The 25,812-nt window shown below is 45.4% G+C and overlaps 2 protein-coding genes across 2 annotated transcripts in view; both read left to right on the forward strand.

Annotated features, from left to right (window-relative positions):
* The first annotated feature begins 5,344 nt into the window (after positions 1–5,344).
* LOC129329379 (zinc finger protein 883-like) overlaps positions 5,345–25,812 on the forward strand; it is a 30,777-nt gene continuing 10,309 nt past the window's right edge. Inside the window, exons 1-2 of the mRNA XM_054978926.1 lie at positions 5,345–5,422; positions 9,089–9,259. Coding sequence (XP_054834901.1) covers positions 9,185–9,259 — 75 coding nt within the window. The 5' untranslated portion in view covers positions 5,345–5,422; positions 9,089–9,184. The remainder of the gene's footprint in view (positions 5,423–9,088; positions 9,260–25,812) is intronic.
* On the forward strand, positions 9,449–24,347 carry LOC129327007 (zinc finger protein 850-like). The gene is made up of 3 exons (XM_054975376.1): positions 9,449–9,482; positions 12,360–16,156; positions 23,917–24,347. Exons 1-2 carry the CDS (start codon positions 9,449–9,451, stop codon positions 14,807–14,809), a joined length of 2,484 nt encoding a protein of 827 aa, XP_054831351.1. The 3' UTR covers positions 14,810–16,156; positions 23,917–24,347.

The following is a 25,812-nucleotide window of genomic DNA, read 5'->3' on the forward strand; positions in this document are numbered from 1 at the left end:
CCTCTCCAGCCTCTGTGACTATCGTGCCTTCGATGCCCACCTCCCCCACAAAGACTCTGCCAGCTGTGAAGAAGACCCTAAAGATCACAGAAGAATATGAAGTATACATTAGATCATTGAAAAAAAGTGACAGATGCCCCCACCCCCTTTTAGGGCCTAAGACCCACCCCTTGCCCCCAGAAGCAGTACCTGCCAGAGATAGGAAGGGCCTAGCAGGTTCATGTGACCCCTCTACAAACCCTGCTTGCCCCGTGGATAATAGGAAAGGTTTTTGAGTTTATGGGGTGCTAGGGTGGAAAGTTGGGGGGCTGCCCCTGCACCCCTGCTCCCTAGAAGCCCCAATGGGTTCATGTAACCTCTCTATTCACATGTCATGATCTACCACTCCTCCAGTGGTTGGTGCCGTTTTTGAGGAAGCCAGCTAGATCTGTTTGTGCCTCTGTCCATTTGTCCAAGCAGTCAAAAACAGCCCATCATTCGTAATATATAGAGCACAATGCAAAGTAAATTGCTTTGAGGACAAGTGAATGCAGGTGATAGTAACATACTTTGTAAACTGCTGTAAACTGTGGGCATTAAGTTGTCCTGAAGGGCAGTATATAAATCGAATGTTGTTGTCGTTGTTGATGTGAAACAAAGTTAAAACAATGCCCTGCTGTATCTGGAGGGGAGGGGGCTTACTTCTGAATACGTAAGATTGTATGATTAGACAGGCTTAAAAACAAAATGTTGTGGCAGGATCAGGGGCAAAGCTATAGTCTTTAATACTCATTGACCCCAGCAGGGAAAAATAAAGCCAAGTGTAACTTGTCTTCGTATGGGTTCTATGGGGCTTAGGAAGCAAACTTTCACACAATTGCAAGTTAAGGAAAAAAAATAAAAACTTCTAACAATTAATACAACATAACTATTTTTTCTTTAACTAAACTCGTAAGTGCAACCATACAGAAACTTTCAGCCAACAATGTCTTTGAAAAGGTAAACAGCTCAACTTGTTGGATCCCACTGAGTGATAGAGTCCTAACCAACTTGTGGTTCAGGGGTTTTCTAGGGTTGGCAGGTCCCCTGGGGTGAAAGTGGGAGATGGGTGGTCATGGGAGGGAATTGCGCTGGGGGGGCACTAACCTTGAGCCCATGAGGTAACGGGTTATGCTGGGGGCTCACTGAGTAAAAATAGACCCCCAAATACTAAATTGGGGGGCAATTTTTATTGGGCCTTACCTTTACAGTATGTTTTGTCTCTTCTCACCACTGTATTCCTCTGAACCTTTATATATATGTAACCCTCAGAGTCCCAAGGGCTGAGTTTAACCCCCAGGGCAATGTCCACAAATTCAAAATACAAATCCAATTTATATAAATACAACAGAACACAACTATGAAAACGTCCCCAAAGTTATCAACACTGGCACACCAACCAGTGACCCCAGAGCAGAGTCCTACCCACAATCCACCTTGTAGCAGGCGCAGACAGTTCTGTGGGTTTGGCCAGAGGCTATGCCTGTCACGAAGTCCCAAATATCCAGAAGGCCTTGCAACAGCTGGGACTCTTTTTCTGAAGATGGTGTATGAATCATCGAGCTTGTTCGTTGCCCTAGGAGCAGCTCCCCGTTTCTCCTGGCAAGACTAAGTGGGGCAGATCTACACGAGGGTGTTTGGCCCAGGCAGTCAATGAAGGTTTCAGCTTCAGCAATGCTTGCTCTTTGCTCTTCCCAAGTGTTCAATTCTTCCCAGCTAGTGATTTCAGCTCTGTGTCCTTCTTAGCTCCAAAGCTTGGAAACAAGCTTTGCTTTTCAAAGAGCACTAGCTTCAGTAATCCTCCCCGCTTCACAGTCTTTTCAGCTAGCCCAGTCCTGCATTATACCATCTCTCCTAGTCATGGTAACCTTTTCGAACACATGCCCTATGAGCCTTTGCTAGACATGCAAATTAACACAAACCTATGTACACTTCAGTTATCAGATACTCTGGTCTGGCCTATGGTCTATCTAAGTATCTGCAGTCTACTAAACGGACCTAGGTCCTAGGCCCCAAACCCTTTCCCCTGTACCGGCTTACATATATGTACATGCTGTCAAGTTACAACAGAGTTATGGTGGTGACCACAGCAAGGGGCTTTCAAGACAAGTGAGAAAGAAGAGGTGGTTTGCCATTGCCTTCCTCTGCAAAGACTTCCTTGGTGGTTGCCTACCCATCTTCCGACCCTGCTTAGTTTCCAAGATCTGACAAGATCAAGCTACACCATGTCGCCTTCCTTCTCCTGAACCTTTACAGCTCCATTTTGTTCACTGTTTTTGCTGCTGTTTCTGTGGTAAGTGGCTCTGCTTTTTTGGTGTGTTTTGGTTCTGAATAGAGTCCTCATGGTTCTTACATTCACTGTATCGTTAAAAGTGAGTGTTCATCATTAAACTCTGCAATTCGTTTCCATAAATTACCATGTTCTTCACTGGTTCAGCATGGCCCACTGGGCCAAAATAGGACCCAGATTTACATATATTAGACCATAGTTTCAGGTGGGTAGCCATGTTGGTTTTTAGTAGAAGAGTAAGATTCGAGTCCAATAGTATTTTAAAGACCAATCTTTAAGGTTCCACTGGACCTGAATCCCTTCTCTCTCAGCACTGTCTATTCTGACTGGTAGAGGTTCTCCATGGAACGCTTTTCTCAGGCAGGGAAAACAGGTTGCTAACCTGTAACTGATATTCCTTGTGCATTCTCTGATGGGTTTGTGCCTGTTCAGAGCATCAGTTTGAAAACTTTTATAGCTAGCTTTTAGACATGAAAACCCTTTCCACTCAAGGGCACAACCTCAACTGCACATGCCCAGGGAGGGAAAGTCTCATTTTCCTACTCAGTTCCTTCCAAAAGTCAATACTGCAGGAAGAAAAAGCACCTCCTGTAGGAAAGGTGGGCGGGTTTTCTCAAGTCCACTCAAAGAACTGGTATCCATGGGGGTAAAACTTAGATGTATGTTCCCTCTAAGCTGTGCAGTGTTGTGAGCCAAAAATCTATTTCATGAACTGAAACAATAACTTGTATGAAAGTTGTGAGTGCGCCTCCTTTAAAAAAAAATGTGTTTCAGTCTACAAACATACAAACAAACTACAAATTAATTTGTATCATCTCTCGCTTAAAAACAACAGTCATTCATACATGGTTGTGTATTGTGTTCTCTCCCTCTTGCACCCACTAATAGGGTGGGTGACTAAGTTCAGTGGTATAAATGCTGCAGAGGTTCAAGCCACTGTCCTGTAGTTAGAATGCACAGACCTCTGCCCACCTCAACAATTATTTTCACAAACACCCTTGTTTCACCTGTGGTTCCAATTCCAAATCACAACTTTATACAGTTGACATTCAAAGATACCATAGGTGATATATTCAAATATGTGTGTTTGTGAGAGAGCGAGAGATTCAAACAGCTGAAGCCTATTCATATACTGCCATAATTTTGCTAAAGAGAAGCACTGCATGACATAGTTGAAGATGATGGAACAATAATGAAAAGACAGAAATTGTCAATAATAACCACATTGGAAGCAAGCCATGTGGGTATGGAAGTTGTCATGACTTGGAATATTTCATGCCGTAGGTGGTGAGCCAGACCTCATCAGATTTCAGAAGGTAAGCAAGGTCAGCCTTGGTTATTAATTGGATGGGAGACCTCCAGTGAAGACCAGAGTTGCAGAGACAGGCAATGGCAAAACCATCTCTGTTAGTCTCTTGCCATGAAAACCCCACCAGGGGTTGCCATAAGTCAACTCTAACTTGAGGGCACTCTCCACCACCAGCACCAGGTTTTGACTATGGGACATTCTCAGGTCTCATTTCGAGGGGGAACATGCAGGAACGCAGTTCCAGCAGTTCCCCAAAGAGGTCACATGACAGGTGGCCCCTTCCTCTTGACTCTCAGCCATTTTGGGCCTGTTTTGTCTGGGATGGGGGCCAAAATGGCCTGGATCGGGCCTCTAACAGGTGGTGGATCACTCTCTTGCTCAGCAGTGGCCCAATCCTGACCATTTCGGGCTTCTTTTTGGCCATTTTCAGCCCCCTTTTGCCATTTTGGGCCCAATTTTGGCCCTGAACGGCCAGGATTAGGTTCAAAACAGCCAGGATAGGTTATGTCAAGGGGCGTGGCATATGCAAATCAGTTATGCCAATGGCACACATCTGGTGATGTCAAGGGGCGTGGCATATGCTAATGAGTTGTGCTACTGAGTTCCTCCAGCTCTTTTTCTACGAAATGACCCCTGGACATGCTTCTCTAAGTTGATAAGCTTGACATCAAAACCATCTACAGGCTGCTGTTTCCATTGGTGGAAGGAGAAAACTAGATTTAAAAATGAATGTCGGTCCGGTTTATCCACCACAGCCATATATTCCTGACAACTGCAAGTAGTGCAAGGAAAACCTCTTCAGTAAAATGCCCGTGATCTCCTTGGCTTTGGTTCTTTTGTATTTCAATCCTGATAACCACCCTAGCAGATACCATTAAATTCCCATTGTTTTAAATGGTATAATGTGCTTCTCAACGACAATGAGAAAGAAATTAAAATAATTGTAATAAATACCACTCAACATGTAAAATGTCTTTGGGGGAATGGCAGCATTATAATGCAACAGAATTTCGTCGATACAGCTTTGTCTCACCGCCGCTGCCTCTTCCTCCAGCTCCCAGCTCTGGGACGGAGGGACCCCACGGCGGGTGCGGCAGAGAGGCTGTGCGGGTGCCTGATCACCCCTGCCGCCTCCTCTCGGCAGAAGGACAGCACAGCGGACGTGGAGGGGAGGCCACTCGGCTGTCCGCCCACCATCACCTCCTTCTCTGGCGCCCAGAGGTTGGCAAACGGGCTGAGCGGAGTCTGGCCACGAGCGAATAAACAAAAGCCGTCTCTTCCCAAGGACAGGGGCCAAGGGCCGTCCATGCCTTAAGTCCTTGTCTGAACTACCCCTCGCATCTTCTGGGGGAGAAAACCTGACGTGCTTCTTCTTCCACAAGTATCTGAAGAAGGGAGTCACGAGAGCTCATACGCGGGGACTCGAGCTGGTCTTGAAGGCGCCGCTGAACCCGCATCTTGCTGCCCAGTTACACAAAAAGCCCCTGCCCGGATTTCCTTCGAGGGTGCCCCGGCCCTGTACACCCTTCCGCGCTCTGACTCTGGGAAGCGCCGGCCCCGGGAAATGCGCGGGTCTTTAAGGCGCGGCTGGACCCGGGTTTTGTTTTGCTCCCGCTGCAGGGGAACGCCCCTCTCGTCCCCGCCCACCGCCCCCTGACCCGCCTTGGCATTGAGCTCCCAGCCCCTCCTCAGGTCCGTCCCTTCGGCGGTCAGTTCGGCTCCTGAGCTCGGCGGCGCTCCGCTTTCTCGGTCCCGCGGCTTCCTCCTTCCTGGCCCTCCGGGGCCTTCCGAGCGACTTGGGGCAGGTAAAGGGGCCCCCCGCGGGGCTGCAGCCGGACTCGCGCGGGGCTTCGGTGGGGCTGGGGCTGCCCCGCGGCAGCCCCTGGCGGGTGCGTCTGAGCCGCTCACTGACGGCGTTTTGGAGGGAAGCTTCGGCGTGCCTCGCTCGGCTTGTGCTCCGTGCGGGGCCTTGGCTGGAGCGGAGGGCGCCCCGGGAGGCTAATGGGGCGGAGGGGGAGGTCCGTGTGCCGCCGTGCAGCCCCTTGCCTGCGCCTCCCCGCCGGGCAACGGCTCCTGGTGGCTTTGAGCCACGGGGGTTCACATGTTTAATGTCGTCGGGCCAGGCGTTCCCACTCAGCCTGGTCTAAAATCCCACCAGTGGAGAACCCTGCTGCACGAGGCTCCCTGCCCGCTTAGGCCTATATCCCTGGTGGATGACAAACCCGCCATGAAATTACCTTCAAGTGCAGCTCCCCGCCAGCTGCACACTAGAACAAAAAGAAAAAATAAAGTATTCCCGAGAAGGCTGTTCTAGTTACAGTATATAGATGCATGCAGGCAAGGAAGAAAGACGTTCTCCCAAAAGTGCCAGTTCGATTTTGAGCCGGCAGCCCCTTTGGAAGAACAGGTTTCTCGGTGGCTGTTTTAGTAGCCCGCCCCAGCTCCGTGGAACCAAAATGGCCAGTTGCCTCTGGAATGAATCAGGATCAACGAGGCGTTATTATGTAGAAGGCGAATTTGTATGGGGCAGGAGAACGGCCCTTCAGTGCTTTCTGCGAGGGCAAGACAGTGTGCAGGAGCTGCAGCTTATCCATTTATTTATATAGATCTATTTAAGATGTATGTAAGCACGGGAGGAGCAAGTTCTAACATGTCCCTCCTTAGCCATCTGTTTTCTAAACTGAGAAGTCCCAGACTCTTCAGCCTTTCCTCCTAGGAAAAGTGCTCTAATCTTCTTGGTTGCCCTCTTCTGTACTTTTTCCTCCTCTGAGATACAGTGACCCAAACCGCACACAGTATTCCAGATGCAGCCGCCCCATAGATCTCTATAGGGGCATTATGATGTTGGCTGTTTTATTTTCAACCCCTTCCTAATACTCCCTAGCACAGAGTTTGCCTTTTTCATTGCTGCAACACACTAGGTTGATGCTTTCATTGAGCTCTCCACCTGAATCCCAAAGTTTCTTTCCTTCTCTGTTACAGCAAGTTCAGACCCCGTTAGCACATACTTGGAGTTGCTGTTTTTTGTTCTACTGTGCATTATCTTACCCTTGCCTACACTGAACTTCACTAGTCATGTTGTTGCCCACTCACTTTTCATTTTGTGGAAATCCTCCTGGAGGCGTTCACAGTCAGCCTTCATTTTCCCCATCCTGAATAGTTTCATATCATTTGCAGTTTCAGCCACTACACTGTTCACTTTCCATTCCGGATTATTTCTAAACAAATTAAATAGCACTGGTCCCAATACAGATTCTTAGAGGACCTCACTGCTTACTTCCTTCCATTGTGAGAACTGTCCATTTACTCCTGCTCTTTGCTTCCTGTTGTTAAACCAATCTTTAACCCATAAGAGGACCTATCCTCTTATCCCATGACTGCTAAGTTTACCCATTAGTCTTTGGTGAGGTACCTTGTCAAAAACCAAGTGTATAATGTTTACCTGGTCTCCATTACTTACATACTTGTTCACTTTCTCAAAGAACTGCAGAAAATTGGTGAGGCAGGACTTCCCTTTGCAGAAGCCATGCTATTTTCCCTTTGCAGGTTTTGTTCCTCTGTATGCCTAATAATTCTATCTTTGAATACAGTTTCTGTTTATTTGCCTGGGAAAGATATTAGGGTAATCCACACGTGTGTGTGTGTGTGTGTGTGTGATGTGCGTTCAAGTCATCTCTGACATATGACAACCGTATAAATGAAAAACCTTCAAAACGTCCTGTCTTTAAACAGACTTGCTCAGATCCTGCAAACTGGAGGACGTGGCTTCTTTTATTGAGTCAAGCCATCTCCTTTTAGGTCTTCCTCTTCTCCTACTGCCTTCCACTTTTCCTAGCACTATTGACTTTTCCAGAGAATCTTGTCTTCTCATGATGCGACCAAAGTATGATAGCTTTAGTCTTGTCATGTTAGTTTCTAGGTTGAATTCAGGCTTGATTTGATCTAGTACCCACTTATTTGTCTTTTTGGCCATCCATGGTAACTGCAAAACTCTCCTCCAGCACCACATTTCAAATGAATCAATTTTCTTCCCGTCAGCTTTCTTCACTGTCCAGCTTTCACATCCATACATGGCAATGGGGAATACCATAGTTTGGATTATCTTGACCTTGGTTCCCAGAGAGACATCTTTGAGGATCTTATCTAGCTCCCTCACAGCTGCACTTCCAAGTGTCAATCTTCTTCTGATTTCTTCATTGTAGTCTCCCTGTTGGTTGATGATTGAGCCAAGGAACAGAAAATCTTGAACAACTTCCATTTCTTCAATATCATCTTTAAAATTGTGTAATTCCTCAGTAGTCATTATCCACATGTTAATTGCAATTGTTTTGTGTCCAGTTTTTACGGCTTATCATATTTATGGTGTTTAATACCACCTCAATCACTGGCTGATATTTTATAGAAACTTGATTCTTCGTTTCCGGTAATATTACCATAGGGTAGTTATTCTGTCATTTCTCCAAGGAGATTGGGGATTATGGTTCTCTTCTCCTCCTCGCATCTGCAGAGCCCCCTTAGTCATTCGCTCATTATCTCACACATATGAAGAGCCCCGTGGCGCAGAGTGGTAAGCTGCAGTACTGCAGCCCAAGCTGTGCTCACGACCTGAGTTCGATCCTGGCAGTAGCCGGGTTCAATTAGCTTTCTCAAGGTTGACTCAGCCTTCCATCCTTTCGAGGTCAGGAAAATGAGTACCCAGGTTCCTGGGGGTAAAGTGTAGATGACTGGGGAAGGCAATGGCAAACCACCCCATAACAAAAACTGCCCCCCATGGGTCAGTAATGACCCGGTGCTTGCACAGGGGATTACCTTTACCTTATGTGCATGCATGTGCTCTCAGTTTCAGTTTTAAAGAAAGATGTTACAAACCTCTGCCAAAGAACTAAGGGAGGATCAGTCTGAATCAGAATTGAGTTATTGGGGATGCAGCTTAGTACATTCAGAAGTTCATCAGCTGCTTGCCTGGATGATTTCCTTCTCCATCTCAGTGTTACAAAATTGCACCCGTTTCTCTCATTACATAGATATTTATGAATAGCCACTCTGTAAAGAACTCCTGTAAAACAGTACAAGTATGGAAGTTTTATCACTGCTATGCCAGGCCACATGAGCAGTAAGATTTGTTGTGGATATAGTTGGATGTGTAAACAGCTGCCCTGTAGAATCTCATTGCTCCTGGAATGCATGGAAGGTGAAAAAAGATGGACAGGGGAGTAGAAATGGGGTCTATGAGTACATGGTGTAGTGACTAGAGTTACAGACTAGGATCTGGGCAACCCAGGTTTGATCCCTCGCTCTGCTGTGGCAGCTTTCTGGGTGACCTTGGGTCAATCATGTACGGTTACCCTAATCTACCTCATGGGTTGTTGAGAGGCAAAAACTGAGGAGAAGAGAATGATGTAAGGTGCAGTATAAATGAAGTAAAAATAAATTGGAGAGACATCTTCCCCCATCTTTTGTGTTGCTCACAGACAACAGAAAGACGTCCCAGGCCTGATCCGGATCACGGCTTCTTTGCAGAGCAGTGGAAACAGCCGTTCTGCCTAAGGCTCGCTCGGGTCAGGGAGATGAACCAGGAACAGCCTGTGTCTCCCCTTCTTTCTCATGGGGGGCTTTCAGCTGATTCAAGATGTCAAAGCAAGGTAGGCTGCAACCTCCCCCTCCCCCTTTTCCCTCAGGAAGTACATTTCTTGCGCTGGACTTCGCTGTTGATAAAGATCTCATCCTCCTTCTTCCAGGGCCCCATATCCTTCGAGGAAGTGGCTGTGTATTTCACGGAGGAAGAGTGGGCTCTGCTGGATCCTGGCCAAAGAGCTCTTCACAGGGAAGTCATGGTGGAGAATTTTTGCACCGTGGCATCGTTGGGTAAGCAAGAGGCTGGCTGGTGGATGGAAGGGCATGAGGCATTTTGTGAATGTTCTGAGAATTCTCTGGTAGAGATCCCTGTCTCTTCCTTGTCTCGGTTTCCCTCAAAATTTCAGTTCATTAAGATTTCTTTAATGAATCATTGTTAAACTAGATAATTTGCAGAGGAAATGAAGTATCAGAGGTGTGACTAGTCAGTTTGTGTTGCTTTTCTTGGACCTGCAAGCCTGACTTCATCTCCTGGCTGGAAGAGGCAAGTTGGGTGTTTGTTCAGTACTCTGACAAAATGAACATCTCCACAAGTACTTCCTTAAACCTTCAGTTTCTGAGAATGTTTGCCCTGCTCTTATTCTACTCAGAATATGTTGATCCATCTGCCTCTGGGGTTTTCCATTGACCATCTCTGTAGCTGCGTATCATTGCCTCATGATTGAAAGGCTAATAATAATAGGGAATCCATATTCCTTTTCTATTGGCTGGGATTGTAGGCTCCATCTTATGTAAGTCAAGACATAGTTTCTCCTTCCTTAGATTCCCTTTCTTGCTGGACAAATGAGCCCATCTTTCAGGTTTTCAAAGAACAGTCAATCATGAGAGAGATGAGGGTGGAGAGTAGACATGGGCACGAATGGACCCCCACTCCCCCACAAACACCCTGATCATTGTTCGGTGCTATCCACGAACATGGACGAACATGAACTGTTCCTGGACATGTTGGTTGTTCGTGGGGGCCAGAACCCCCCCAGCCCCAACCCCCCCACAGCCACCCTCCCCTCAAATCCACTGACCTGGCCCTTTAAAGATCCCCCTGCTGCCTGCTAGCTGATAGTTTAAAGGGCCCTGTCCTGGAAAAAACAGCAGTCTGCTGGCAGCTAGTTTGAGGGGTTACAAAAGTGACCTTCCCAATGTCCAATACCCACCAAATTTGCAGGGGACATAAACCTCCTCTGAAGACCCCCCAAGTTTCAGAGAGGTTGCATCCTGGGAAAGGCATGATCCACAGGTCTCCCTGTTGGCTGTCATTTTCTCTTCACAGTGGCAAAAAACGGGTCTCTCTGCTGGAGGTACTTTGAAGGGTTAAAGCCAGAAGGAGTTCAGACAGAGTTCAGTCCCTCCTTACCTCTGGTTGCCAAGGGGATTGATTGCAGCAGGAGCCAGACTGTCTGGCTTGCCAAACTGCGATGGGGCCTCACAAACAGCTTGTTCGAGAACAGCAGATTAGGCTGTTTGTTGGTTTTTTCTGTTCGTAATGCTGTTCGTGCCCATGTCTAGTGGAGAGTTCTTCAGGGGAAGGCCTTCAATCTGGAGACATGCCAGTATGTTTACCGGGAGGATCTCAGGCGAACATTTCTTTCCTGAAAGAACTGGGTGAGAGCGACTTTCCTTGATAGTGATATCAGAAAAACAGACAAAGCATAATATATGAATCAGATTTCCCTGATTCTTTAAACTGCACAGACCAATTCCTCTAGAGAGAATGGTTCCTTTGGAGGGTAGTCTCCATGGCAGTATACCCTGCCACAGTCCCTCCCTTTTCCACCCTACCTCATAAGGTTGTTGTGAGGAGTGGAATTGTGTAAACCATCAGGAACCCACTGGGGAGAAAGATGGAGATAAATGAAGTAAATAAATAAAGTATGACATCTCTTCAGACACCTGCTTGAGGTGGCTTACAATTAAAGCAATGTAATGTGAAAACAAGCCAGTAAGAATCCATTGAGCAGTAAGAGCATAAACACAATCTATAACAGCATAAACGCAATCTATAAAACTTTTCAAAAAGATTTGACAAGTTTGTAAGATAAAAGATGTGTATTGGCCCAATGCCTAAAAGAAAGTAAAGTAGGAGCCAAGGGGAGGGTGAGGAACCACAACAGAAAATGCCCTGCCGCTCATTGCCACCCACCTCCCCTCTAAAGTCCGGGTCATAAAAAGCACAGCTTGAGAAGCAGCTCTTAACCAGATGGCCAGATAGAAATGGAATAGAAGGTAACATCAGGATGAGGCCCTCTTATGCATTGAAACATGGCAGTGTTGTGTAGTGATTATGGATTCCCAGTGATTCCCTTCAGCACTTTACCCTATAATGTCACTTGTTGCATTTCCTTTAAGAACTGCAGATCTATGCTTTTTATAGCCTTCTGGTGCAAATACATCAAGATTTTGTATCCTGATATGATGTCAGAGACCAAAGATGCATTCACTCATTCCTTTTCTCATACAAATAAACCAACCTCAGCTTAAAAGCTGAGAAGGCCTTTAGTTCAATATTGGTTCAAGTCCTTCAGCTTAACCTAATTTTTTGTTAAAGCTTTGGCCCTCGGAGAACTTTAGGTCTTCATCAGTGCAATGCTAAGCAGAGTTTCTCCAGCCTAAGCTCAGTGACGTCAATGGATTTAGACTTGAGGAACTCTGCTTAGGATTTGTTCTGCATGTGAACTAGAGTGGTTTTCAATGTTTGCAAAACCTGGTCCCACCTTGAACACCTATGTGGCTCCACGGGACTCACTGTGCTGGTGCCACAAGAAAGGACAGACTGGTGACAGGAAGGGGAGGAGCCAGAGTGGGGTTCTGCTCAGTGACGGAAAATGCATTTTTCTGGAATGGAGGGCTCACCTTCTCCTTTGAGGCTTGTGCTTCATAGAGAGCAAAGTAAGAGATGTAGAACTCAGATATAGATGCTAATTCCCCCTTTCTCTGTTCACTTCTAATCTGTAAATAAGCCAAACATAATCTTGACCTACGTGGCTGCTTTTCTTGTGAGAACTGAAACACAACTACTAGCCGCCCTTCCCCCAGCCCCCATTCACATATGACTGTTCCTGATATGTGGTGACTGCTTCCTGGGCTTTTATTGGGTTTCTCTCTGTATTCCAGAAGGTGATGAACGGGGTCCAAATACAGTGAATGTAGGAAGAGACCAGGAGGTAGAAGTCGAAGAAGCTGGGAATCAAGGCAGACAGAAGAGAGAAGGAAAGCAGAAGTCATTCACTGTCAAAAGGAGGGATGTCCAGGAAATCCTCTTTGAAGGCAAAATACAGGAGGGGGGAAGAAGGAACAAGTATCCTCTGAGTGGGAAAAGACCAGACTGCAAATCAAGTTTTAAAGAAAACCAGAGAAATCACACTGGAGAGAAACTCTATGAATTCTGGGAGTGTGGAAAGAGCTTTTATAGTAGCAAAAGCTTTGCTATTCATTCACAGATTCACTTCGAAGAGAAACCATATAAATGCTTGGAGTGTAGTAAGAGTTTCAGTCGGAGAGACCATTTAACTTTACATCAAAAAATTCACACAGGAGAAAAACTGTACAAATGCTTGGAGTGTGGAAAGAGTTTCAGTCGGAGGGCCAATCTAACTTCACATCAAAGAATTCACACAGGAGAGAAACCGTACAAATGCTTGGAGTGTGAAAAGAGTTTCAGTCGGAGGGCCAACCTAACTTCACATCAAAGAATTCACACAGGAGAGAAACCGTACAAATGCTTGGACTGTGGAAAGAGTTTCAGTCAAAGTGACAGTCTAATTTCACATCAAAGAATTCACACAGGAGAGAAACCGTACAAATGCTTGGAGTGTGGACAGAGTTTCAGTCGGAGGGCCAATCTAACTTCACATCAAAGAATCCACACAGGAGAGAAACCATACAAATGTTTGGACTGTGGAAAGAGTTTCCGTCAGAGATATCTTCTCACTTCACATCAAAGGATTCACACAGGAGAGAAACCACATAGTTGCTTGGAGTGTGGAAAGAGTTTCAGTCAGAGGGCTCATCTAACTTCACATCAAAGAATTCACACAGGAGAGAAACCATACAAATGTTTGGACTGTGGAAAGAGTTTCCGTCTGAGAGATCATCTCACTTCACATCAAAGAATTCACACGGGAGAGAAACCGTACAAATGCTTGGACTGTGGAAAGAGTTTCAGTCAGAGGGCCCATCTCACTTCACATCAAAGAATTCACACAGGAGAGAAACGATACAAGTGCTTGGAGTGTGGAAAGATCTTTAGTTACAGCAAAAGTCTTACTATTCACCAAAGGAGTCACACTGGGGAGAAACCATATAAATGCCTGGAGTGTGGAAAGAGTTTCCGTCAGATCTCAGACCGTAGTATTCACCAAAGGATTCACACTGGGGAGAAACCATATGAATGCCTGGAGTGTGGAAAGAGTTTCAATCAGAACTCATACCTTACTATTCACCAAAGGATTCACACTGGGGAGAAACCATATGAGTGCCTGGACTGTGGAAAGCGTTTCATTTGCAGCTTATACCTCACTATCCACCGAAGGATTCACACTGGGGAGAAACCGTATGAATGTCTGAAATGTGGAAAGAGTTTCCGGCAGAGATCGTACTTTAATTATCACCAAAGGATTCATAGTGGAGAGAAACCATATAAATGCTTGGAGTGTGGAAAGAGCTTTAGTAGGAGCATAAAACTTAATAGTCATCAAAGGATTCACACCGGCAAGAAACCATATAAATGCTTAGAGTGTGGAAAAAGTTTCAGTCAGAGCTCATGCCTTACATCTCACCAAAGGATTCACACAGGAGAGAAACCGTATAAATGCTTGGAGTGTGGAAAAAGTTTCAGTCGGAGCTCATGCCTTACATCTCACCAAAGGATTCACACAGGAGAGAAACCGTATAAATGCTTGGAGTGTGAAAAGAGTTTCAGTAGGAAGGACTGTCTAACATCACATCACAGAATTCACAGAAGGGAGAAACGATATCAGTGCTTGGAGTGTGGAAAGAGCTACAGTCACAGCAAAAGCCTTGCTATGCATCAAAGGAATCATACTGGGGAGAAAATGTATGAACGCATGAAGTGTGGAAAGGCTTTCAATCAGAGATCACACTTTACTTCTCACCAAAGAATACACATGGGAGAGAAACTGTATAAATGCTTGGAGTGTGAAAAGAGTTTCATTCGGAAAGACTACCTAACTTTACATCAAAGAATTCACACAGGAGAGAAACCATATAAATGCTTAGAGTGTGGAAAGAGTTTCAGTCGAAGTTACAGTCTAACTACTCATCAAAGAATTCACACAGGAGAGAAACCGTACAAATGCTTGGAGTGTGGAAAGAGTTTCAGTCTGAGAGCCAATCTTACTTCACATCAAAGAATTCACACAGGAGAGAAACCATACAAATGCTTGGAGTGTGGAAAGAGTTTCAGTCGAAGTGGCAGTCTAATTTCACATCAAAGAATTCACACAGGAGAGAAACCGTACAAATGCTTGGAGTGTGGACAGAGTTTCAGTTGGAGGGCCAATCTAACTTCACATCAAAGGTTTCACACGGTGGAAAAGTTGTAAAAATACTTGGTTTGTTGAAAGAGTTTCAGTCAGAGCTCATAACATTATTTACCAATGGATTCACACTGGAAGAAACTGTATGAATGCTTGGAGTATGGAAAGAGTTTCATTTAGAGGGACCGTCTAAATTCTCATCAGAGAATTTGCACCAGGAAGAAATTGTACAAATGCTTGGCGTGTGGAAAGAGCTACAGTCACAGCATAAGCCTTGATATGCATTAAAGGAATCACAGAAGAGAAACTGTATAAAAGTTCATAGTGTCAATGGAGCTTCTGTCAGCTCACACCTTACTTCTCGCTGAAGGATTCATACCAGAGAGAATCTGTGCAAATGAAGCTGCTCTCTGTTGCAAAGGAGTCATATCTGTCATTGCTACATCAGAAATCCACAATTATTTTCTATTATAAGAAGGGCTTTTTGTCTATCTTGTTGCTTTTTGTAAACAACCTTTCTTTCATTAGAGCCACGTTATGTTAGTTATGTATACTCGTAGTTGGTTTCCTTTCTAGGTTAGCTATAATTTGGATTACATCAACAAAAGTGCTACGAAATGGCAGGTAACTGATGTTGAATTTGTTGACAGCTGCGAGCATCATGGAAACTGGAAACTTTACAGAATACTGGGAGGTTGATTGAAGTAAATCTGTTATGATATTTATGAATAAAGCAACTGTATAGACATTTAAGGGGTGAAACATCTAGACCAGAAGTATCTATTCAGCAACAGCATGTGTTTATTATTTATTGGAGTCACGTAACACAAGAACTGAGATATGGTATGCTTTTCTGTTTCTGATTTTTATTGGTATCTGCCTGTCTGATTTCTGAAATGTATAGGCAGGCAAATTCAGTCGTTGATTTTCTCTGTTAGTGTGTTTGATAGCCATTGTATTGTAGTGATGATAATGTTGGTACCGGTTGTGGGAGACCAGGGTGTTGTTTATAAAAAGTGCCTTCTTGAGTTACAACACTTTCAAATGTTTAATACCTATACATTTTATACTATTTTATCCAATTGTTTCCAGTAGAAATTCCCCATACACCATTCTCTTACCGCTTAGGTTTCTCCTTCCAACAACCCTAAAAGACAGGCCAGGCAGGGAGAAATTCAGGGTCTAAAACTCACCTTGTGCACTTTATGACTCAGGTGAATTTGAATCCAAGCCTTCCCAACCCCAATCCAACACTGTAACCAAAACATTGTACTTACTTTCATTTGTAGCCTAGTCTGGCTCCATTCATAGATTGTCGCAGGTCCTGAGAAGCGCTTGGGAGGGAGAAGGCCTTGCTTCACACATCAACAGCTGTACTTGGGACGGACTAGAAGACATTGTCATGGCAAGGAGGTATAGTGAATCTTTTACAGTTTCCTTTAATGCCCACTTTTCACCCTTTTTAGGGCTTCACAAGCTGTAGCCTGTGAAGCAACAGATTGCTCAGCTAGCTGGGGAGTGTCTGTGTGCTTGGTACAGTATAAAGTGCATACCTTAGATGAGAGTTGCTCTAAACACAGAGTCTATATGTAAAGTCTAACAAGTGTGTAATGTTTTCCCTAAACTCATGACATTCACAATCCGTTTTATAAAAAGAGCGCAGAAAACACTTGGCAGACATTGTATTAGCTTAGGAGATAAATGTATGATGTTGCATGAGGTATAGGTTTCATTGAGGCCAAATTCCAAATCTCATGCAGCGTATCTTGTTATGCACCGTTTTCTCTAGATACATTTATTTATTTTTATTCATAATTTGCCTTTCTCACTGGGACCCAAGACCATATATTATTTTTTCCCTGGCTCTGCCTCTTTGCTTCCGATTGGCCTTCCTTTCCCCTCCAGTTCCCCACAGTCCAATCCTAATGCAGGGAAGGAATGTATTCCTGTAGGGGAATTGCCAATCAGGCCTATTGGAAATTTATTCAAGGTCTCAGGCTTCCTTGAGGCCCACAGGCCCAGGCTCATGACACTAGTCTCTATCTATTATCCCAAGTTTCTTGGGAAACTCAAAATCTCATTTCATATAAGATCAGTTATGGGTTTTTTTTACCACATGTACAGATCAATTTTACCGCCTCCCTCCACGTGTTTATGAAGAATAACCTATGGTTCCCCAAGGTATAAAGCGTGTCAGGATTATCCCCATCATAACTGTCAGGCAGATAGGAGGATGTGATAGGCTTTTCCAAGTCTGCTCCTTGTGTTCACAAGGATGTAAAGTTTGAAGCATCTCTTCATAATTTATGGAAGTGCACAGCTTGGGTTTGACGTCCTGTGTAATGTTTAAACAGGGATGCGCTATGAGGCCTGTTGGGGAAACCCAGGTGTACACTTGTGAGTCTCTCTTCAGGCCAGGAAAACAATTCCAGGGTTGCAGAGAGACAGTCCCATAGAGAAGGTCATGAACTTTCATCTGGGAAGACACCAAAAGGGAATGGGAACAACTGCTTTTCCTGCTTAGGAGGATACTGTTTGGGGGCTCAATACGTTACTAAAAGTTAAACTGCTTGACAGGAAGTGTACTTCTGGAGGTGGTTTTCACACCCATGGCAGGCTCAGTAACTCATAAATGGGTGAATTTGTGACTCTAAACTGTGGTGCTGTGTTTGGGAACCCACTGGAATCACAAGAATCCTTTGCATCTGAAGTGAGCTGTGGCTCATGAAAGCTCGTACCCTACCACGAATTTTGTTAGTCTTATAGGTGCTACTGGACTCTTGCTCTTTTCCTTTGTATCCTAGTAACTACTACTTCAGTAGTGGAGCATGTAGCCATTTTAATCATCATATTAATAATAAAATTTAATATTAGTAATAATACTATTTTTTTTATTGGACAAAGAAAAATAAAGTCAACAATGAATTGGGTAACACAAAAAAGATGAGAAAAACACACAAAACCAATGAACCACTAATACAAATATCTAAATAGACTATCCTATAACATAATTCAACAAGTAGGTTTCCGACAACTCACCCAGATCCCACAGCACAGGTGCGCTCTTGCGCCCCTAGTGGGGATGACAGGTGAGTCTTCAGAAACAGCTTGCCCAGGAGGCCAGCGCAGCAGCAGCACACTTCTTGCTCCCCTCCCCCTTCTCCAACCGCACGGTTCAGCTGTCAGGGCTGAATCCAGTGGCAGCCAGGCACAGGATCTACCTGGCTGCCAGCTCCGCTCCCCCTTCCCTGGCTGCAGTCCCCGCACCTTCAGCCCGCCTAGTCTGACCAGGATCAGGGCGCACTGGGTGGCCAGGAGCTGCAGCAGCGCCTGGCTGCCTCCTCCTCTCCCCCCTCCCTGTGCCTCCAGCCCACCCACCCAGTCCAACCCCGATTGGGGCACACTGGGTGGCTGAGAGGTGCAGCAGCCCGGCTGCCTCCTTCTCTCTTCCCCCTCCCACCCACCCACTCCAACCCAGATTGGGTGGCTGAGAGGTGCAGCAGAGCCCTTCTCTCCCCCCTTGCCATGCCTCCAGCCCACTTGCCATCGCAGTGCTCCAGCCACCCTGCCCTCCCTCCAAGGGGGCGCTGGGGAGGGAGGTAATGCCTGCCTGGCTGCCCTGCCCTCCTCACTGGATCAGGGCAGAGGGGGCAATGCCTGTCTCTATTCTGTCCTTTCTAGAGCCCATCGTATTGTTTCCCCACAATGGTGAAGTAAAATTAAAACAATGGCCAGTTTGGGCACCTTTCCCTTGCACAGTACAAAAAATGAACACATCTAAAATGCATACAAGGGTGTGAACAGATCTCTTTCCAATGGCCAGACACAATCACCAGACTATACATGTTTCGGCCATAGGGCCTTCTGAGTGGTCATTAATAATTTGCTACCCATTATCTCCCCTGTTTATAAAGTGCAATAGACCTGGGTAAGTGGATAATGGAGCCTAAAAACAGTCCAGTCTCCTGTTTCATGAAGTGGCGAAGCAGTTTCTTGGGGGGCCAAACAATCGGAACACTTGAGGTTGAGTTTCACTGAGATTCAGACGGTTGCTGCCTCTGTATATGGAAGCTCCATTGAGCTACCATGGCAAGCAGCTGTTGATGGGCCCCCTTTCCAGGAATCTGACTAACCACCTTTTAAAGCTATCTGTGCTTACAGCTGTTGCTTTGCCCACTGGCAGAGAATTCCTCCGTTTAATTACTTGTTGAGTAAAGAAACGTTTCCTTTTGTCTGTCCTGATCATATTTCTCAACAATTTCATTGTGTTGCCCTTAAGTTCTAGTATTATAGGAAAACCGAAAAAAGCTTTCTTTGTCCACCCCATGCATGCTTTGAAAAGCCTTTACAATGTCTATCCATAGCTGTCTTTTTTCTAGATTGAAAAGTCCAATGCCCACCAGAAACCCGCTAATCACCTTGGTTGCCCTCCTTTGACCTTTCACCAGCTCTGCAATGTCCTTTTTGAGACACAATGACCAGAAGTGCACACAATATTCCAAATGAGGCCTTGCCCTAGCTTTACACAAGGGCATTGCAATATTGACCAATTATTTTCAATCCCTTTCCTAATAACTCCTAGCATAGAGTTTACCTTTTTCATTGCTGCCACACACTGAGCTGACATTTCATCAAGTTTTCCAGTACAGCCCGAAGGTCTCTTCCAGACATGGGTGTTTGTGTGGCATGGCTTGGTGGTAGAGCATCCGCTGGGCAGGCAGAAGGTCCCAGCATCTCCAGTTAAAGGTTGTGGCAGTGGGTGATGTCATGAGAGATCGCTGCCTAAGGCTTGGGCAAGCCACTGCCTATCTGAGTAGACGGGCACTGTCTGTCTACTGACTTCAAAGAACCAAAGGTCTCATACAGTAAGGCCAATTCCTAGAATCCTATATAGCCTCAGCCAGTTCAGACTCCATCAGCATACATTTAAAATTAGGATTTTTTGTTCCAGTGTGTATCACCTTACACTTACCCCTATTCTTTAAGAATAATAAATGTATTTATTAAAAATACTTATTAGCTGCCTTTCAGCTTTGCAGGAATTCAAGGTGGCTTACACTATAAATAAAATAAGAATCACAGAATGCATAAAAATACAGTTTCGGATGACAAAGAAACATAGAAGCAAAGTTAATTACAAGCAGCCCTAAATAAAAACATGTTCAGTTGCCTTCTGAAGATCTGCAGTGAGGGGGCCAGGGGGCCCTGTCTGGGAGGCTGTTCCATAATTGTGGGACTGCCACCAAAAAGGCCCTTTCGTGTACCCACCAGGTGAGCTTCTTTAGCTGATGGGACAGTCATTTGGGCCTCTCCTTGTGATCTTAATTCCCAGGCAGGAACATACGGAGAAGATGTGGCTTGTCATAGTTTGCGACATGGTTGCCCACTCCCCCAATGCAGAGAGCTCCTCCTCTAGCTCTTCTCAGTTGGTCTTGGTTTTCACCATCCCGAATATCTGGGTATTTGCATTCTTGGCTACTACACTGCCCATTTCGGAAAAACATCATAAAAATAATGAATCCAGTGCTTTGTGGAGCAGCTTGCAAAAGCTGCCTAAAAACATTGATCTGCTCTCATTCAAGGTTTTTACATGGGGTCACTACAGACTGCACCACCAAAAAGATGGATTCACTGGTTTGTGCCCCCCCCACAAAAATAGGACTTGCAGCACTGTTCCTTATGGATCAACATGATTTTTATACAGAGATCACCAAAACTCACCATCCAGTCATACATCACTGCAGTGCCTGATTGAACCACACAAACCATGGATCCACAGCTTTGTGGCACCACTATGGCGCAAAAGATGGATCCAAACTGAATATCCTTTTTTCGCCTTAATATCTCCAAACGAGGGGATGCAACAAGGAATTCCCCCTTTTCCTTTCAATCTCTTTCCAGTCCTGCAGACCCAATGAACGTGTGGAGGTGCCGTATGTTGTTAGGCTTCCCCTGATATCAGATATTATTTGGTCAGACTGTGCATTATACCTCCTGATTGCTTGTGCTAAATCTAGCCTCACTATAAGAGCAATGCCATTTCTTTTGAGTTCACCATTTTCAGAGTAAGGCTCGTAATTTTCTGAATGAAATTGTCCTAATCCAGTCCACTTCAGTTCACTCATGCCCGAGATGTGTTTAAACATTCAATTTCTTGTTTTATGATTCTGAGCTTATTTGGTTTCATACTTCTCACATTCCATGCTCTTGTTATGTGTATCACCATCATTAAGAATAGCACTATTCGTACTTGTCCTCTGCTTTTCCCCAGTAGCCAACTGAGAGCCAAGCTACAAGTGACGCCTTACACAGGTTGGTCACTTGTCCGCTTACCTCTAGTTTTGATGGGAAATGTAGGCATCCTGGTTTTACAGCTTGGCTCTCCATTACAGCTGCAAGACCAGGATGCCTACATTTCCCATCAAAACTTGAGGGAAGCTGACAAGTGTCCAACCTGTGTCAGGCGTCACTTGTAGCTTAGCTCTGAGTGTCATCCAATCAGGGCCCCCCATCTTCCAGCACTATATCTTCTTTCATTTTGGATTGTGTCGTCATAAGGTTTTCAAGGTAAGAGATTATCAGTAGTGGGAGTCGAATGAGCAGAGTGCTGATTTGCTACCCAGCTACTTAACCACTATGCTACAGCAGCTCTCTGCTGATAGAGAAGTGTTATTCTCTCTGCTAAAACAAGACCAGGAACTGAATGTAATACAGACCATGAATGATTAATACTAAAAATTAAAATTAAGGGGAAGAATAATACACTGATGCCATTCCTCCCACCACCACCAGAGGGATTTTAAAAAGTGGAAACAGATCACTATAGTTTTAGATATTAAAACGTCTATACCCCCTGTCTAATGGCAAACCACCTCTGCCATGAAAACCCTGCCAGGGGTCTCCATAAGTCAGCTATGACTTGAGGACACTCTCTACCACCACACCCCCTGCCCATTACAACAATGGACCAGTTCTCACCCCCGTTGCAGTCCCTGCACCTCCAGTCTGACCCTCCTGGGTGGCCAGGAGGCGCAGCAGTGTCTGGCTGCCTCCTCCTCTCCTCTCCCCCCTCCCTGCGCCTCCAGCCAGCATGCCCAATCCAACCCAGATCAGGGTGCACAGGGTGGCTGGAAGGCACAGCAGCCCGGCTGCCTCTTTTCCTCCCTCCCCTCTCCACGCCTCAAGCCCGCCTGCCCAGTTCCACCCCGATCGGGTAGCACCAGGTGGCTGTGATGCACAGCAGCCCCTGCCTGCCTCCTCTCCCCCCATCCCTGTGCCTCCAGCCTGCCCACCTAGTCCAACCCTGATTGGGGCACACTGGGTGGCTGAGAGGCGCAGCAGCCTGGCTGCCTCCTTCCCTCTCCCCCTCCCTCTGCCTCCAGCCCACCCACCCACTCCAACCCAGATCGGGTGGCTGAGAGGTGCAGCAGAGCCCTTCCCTCCCCCCACCTCCAGCCCAACTGCCATTGCAGGGGTGTTGCTATGGAGTGCTCTGCAGCACCCATTATAGCAAACCAGTAGGTGGGAGAAACAGTATATTTTACACGCATCTAACCCCTTTGGGACGTGTATCATTCAATATTTTCGATACATTGATGATCTTTATTTTGTTTATAAGGAAATAGAGAAGGTGGAGGATTTCTGCGGGTGGCTTAACAGCAGGGACCCCAATGTAAAATTTACTTGGCAACATAGTAAACAAGAAATCAACTACCTGGACGTTATAACATACAGGAGCAAGGAAAACCTGATCAGTGTTAAAACATATAACAAAGAAACAGATCGAAATTCATATTTAGATTTTAAATCTTTCCAACCCCGGCATTTACGGGAGAATATCCCTTTCAGTCAATTATTAAGAATTAAGCGTAACTCCTCATCTGCAGCGGACTTTGAAAAGGATGGTAGGGCTTTATGTGAACAATTCATCAGAAGAAACTACCCACAAAAGGTCATACAAACTGCCTGGCAGAGAGCAAGATCAGCAGATAGGGAGTCCCTCTTTGAGCCAAAAAGGAGGGACCAGGACAATAGAATAATATGGGCACTGGATTTCACCCCGAGGGCTAATCAAATTAAAAAGATAATTTCCCAGCACTGGAAACTTGTGGAGGGCATACAAGGATGCGAAATAAGACCTAAGTTTGGCTTCCGCAGAACTAAGAATCTCTTTTTTTTTAAAGTTTTTTTTATTATTTTTTAATATCTAACATAAAAAAACTACAAAAGACTACAAAAGTATAAAGGGGAGGGGAAAAAAAGGGAAGGGAGGACTGGGAAAAGGGAAAATCAACATACAAACAACAAACACTACACTACATGTCTTGTATTCCCTTCATGCTGCAAATTTTTCTTAAAAGTTAACTTTCTAATATGCTATCAGATTGGTAGGCGCAGAACTAACAATCTCAAAGACAATTTGATAAGGACCGACATTTGTGGTAAGGATAGTTTACAACGCTTACCGTATGGGAACTTTAAATGCGGCCATTGCCAGATATGTAATATGATTTGGGAAGGAAAAGAAATTTCCCTTAAGGGAAATAAGCATGTCTTTGGTCATTTTGCAAATTGCCAGACTAAGGAAGTCATCTATGCTTTGGAATGCCTGTGCAAATTGTTATACATTGGATGTACCTTAAGACCCATCAAAGTGCGAGTGCTCGAGCATATTTCACGTATTCGTAATAATGTTCAGGAAGCACCCCTAACACAACATTTTAGGGAACAGGGACATCCGGAGAATGGCTTTAAGGTAGTGGTTTTGGAAGTAGCTAATAAAAATAACCGCGAGTCTGTACAAGCCTGGCTTCTCCGCCGGGAGGCTTTCTGGATTTTTAAACTTGATTCCGTCAAGCCAAAAGGACTAAATAATGAGTTATCCTTAAGTTATCATCTGTGAAACTGGTGTAATCATGGCAGGTATGAAATAACTATGTACTGTAGTATTAAAACTGAAGGTCTCTAATTAGCCAGCGGGGATTTGAAGGGAATCGCCTCGTTTGTCGGGTGCACGAGAGAATGCACCACCGCCTTGGTCCGGGATGATTGTTATATGATCTTATAACTATTCCTCTCATGAGATGTGTAAGTACAGTATTTTGTAGTATGGAATGTATGTAATACAATGGTAACTGAGGATAGAATAGCTGATGGATTTATGTTTACAACAGAGAGCACGCTCCTGAAGAAGTAGGCACGAAATCAGTTGTTCGTAGCCAGCCCCAGATCGAGAGTGATGGAGGGCTTTTTCCAGCTGCCTGAACACCCTGACCCACCTTGTTGGAGGAATTTAATGAATTGAGGGAACTTCATGAATTGAAAGAACAAGAAAGAAACGTTCAAAAGGACTCTCAATTATAGAGGACTTTTATTGCACCCAGAAGTTATCTCAATCAATTAATCTTTTGTAGTCTGTAGAGCTATTTATGATGAACTAATTTTGTATTCTGTGAAGTTGTGAATAATTATTGAAGAACTGTTGTTAAATGGTATAATTAGCACTTGCACTTTAAAAAATTTCACTTTATTACTCAAAGTAGCCCATTGGATAGTGAGTTTCTTTCAGTTTCCTGTGGGGTTACAAGTCCCCCCCTTTGTTCTTATTGCGATCGCAGTGGAGGCAGCAGTGCCATTTCCAGCCACCCTGCCCTCCCCCCCATCCAGTCGCTGGGGAGGCGGTAATGCCTGCAGAGGTTCAGGCCACTGTCCTGTAGTCAGAATGCATAGACCTCTGCCCACCCCAACAATTATTTTCACAAACACCCTTGTGAATTTCACATCACGCAGTCTGGGTGAAGCGCATGTGCACTATGTGTGCACGCACCTGTGGTTCCAATTCCAAATCACAACTTTGTAAGGTTGAAATTCAAAGATACCATAGCTGATATATTCAAATATGTGTGTTTGTGAGAGAGTGAGAGATTCAATACACCTGAACAAAACAGCTGAAGCCTATTCATATACTGCCACAATTTTGCTAAAGAGAAGCACTGCATGACATAGTGACATGGCTGAAGATGATGAAACAATAATTAAAGGACTAAAATTGACAATAATAACATTGGAAGCAAGCCATGTTGGTATGGAAGTTGTCATGACTTGGAATATTTCATGCTGTGGGTAGTGAGACCAGGGCCGGTGCCACCATTGAGGCGGTGAGGCGGGCGCGGCAGGTGCTGAGGTGTTGGAGGGGGTGCCGGGGCCGGGGGCATGCACCATGGAGCTGGCGTGCCTGGCCCGCAGCTGCTGCAGCCGGCCAGCCCAGCGCCGCCACCACTGCTGCCACCAACACACGCCCTCGGCCAGGTGCAGCAGCCACGGGCCAGGCTCGGCAGGCATCCGGGGTGGCGTGTGGAATCTCCCGAGTCACCCTCCGCACCCAACTGGGAGTGTGGGCAGCCTCCGTGCACTGTCCCAGCCACCCGCCGGCCAACGGGGCCAGCTTGCTGCGAGATGATGTCATCATGTGGTGATGTCATCATGCAGTCTGGGGAAGTGCATGTGCTCCATGTGCGCAGGCACGTAGGGGCAGCCGCGGGCGCCAGGAACCCTGGCGCCACCTCTGGGTGAGCCAGATCTCATCAGATCTCAGAAGCTAAGTGAGGTCAGCCTTGGTTATTAATTAGATGGGAGACCGCCAGTGAAGACCAGGGAGACCGCCAGTGAAGACCAGAGTTGCAGAGGCAGGCAATGGCAAAACCATCTCTGTTAGTCTCTTGCCATGAAAACCCCACCAGGGGTTGCCATAAGTCAACTCTGAACCATCAACAGGCTGCTGTTTCCATTGGTGGAAGGAGAAAACTAGATTTAAAAAATGAATGTTGGTCTGATTTATCAAGGACAGTCATATATTCCTGACAACTGCAAGTTGCACAAGGAAAACCTCTTCAGTAAAATGCCCGTGATCTCCTTGGCTTAGGTTCATTTGTATTTCAACCCTGATATATCTACCCTAGCAGATACCATTAAATTTCCATTGTTTTAAATGGTATAATTTGCTTTTTAACTACAAATGGAAAGAAATGAAAATAATTGTAATAAATACCACTTAGCATGTAAACTGTCTT

Source organism: Eublepharis macularius, chromosome 4 (genome assembly GCF_028583425.1).
Source record: "Eublepharis macularius isolate TG4126 chromosome 4, MPM_Emac_v1.0, whole genome shotgun sequence".
Lineage (NCBI taxonomy): Eukaryota > Metazoa > Chordata > Lepidosauria > Squamata > Eublepharidae > Eublepharis > Eublepharis macularius.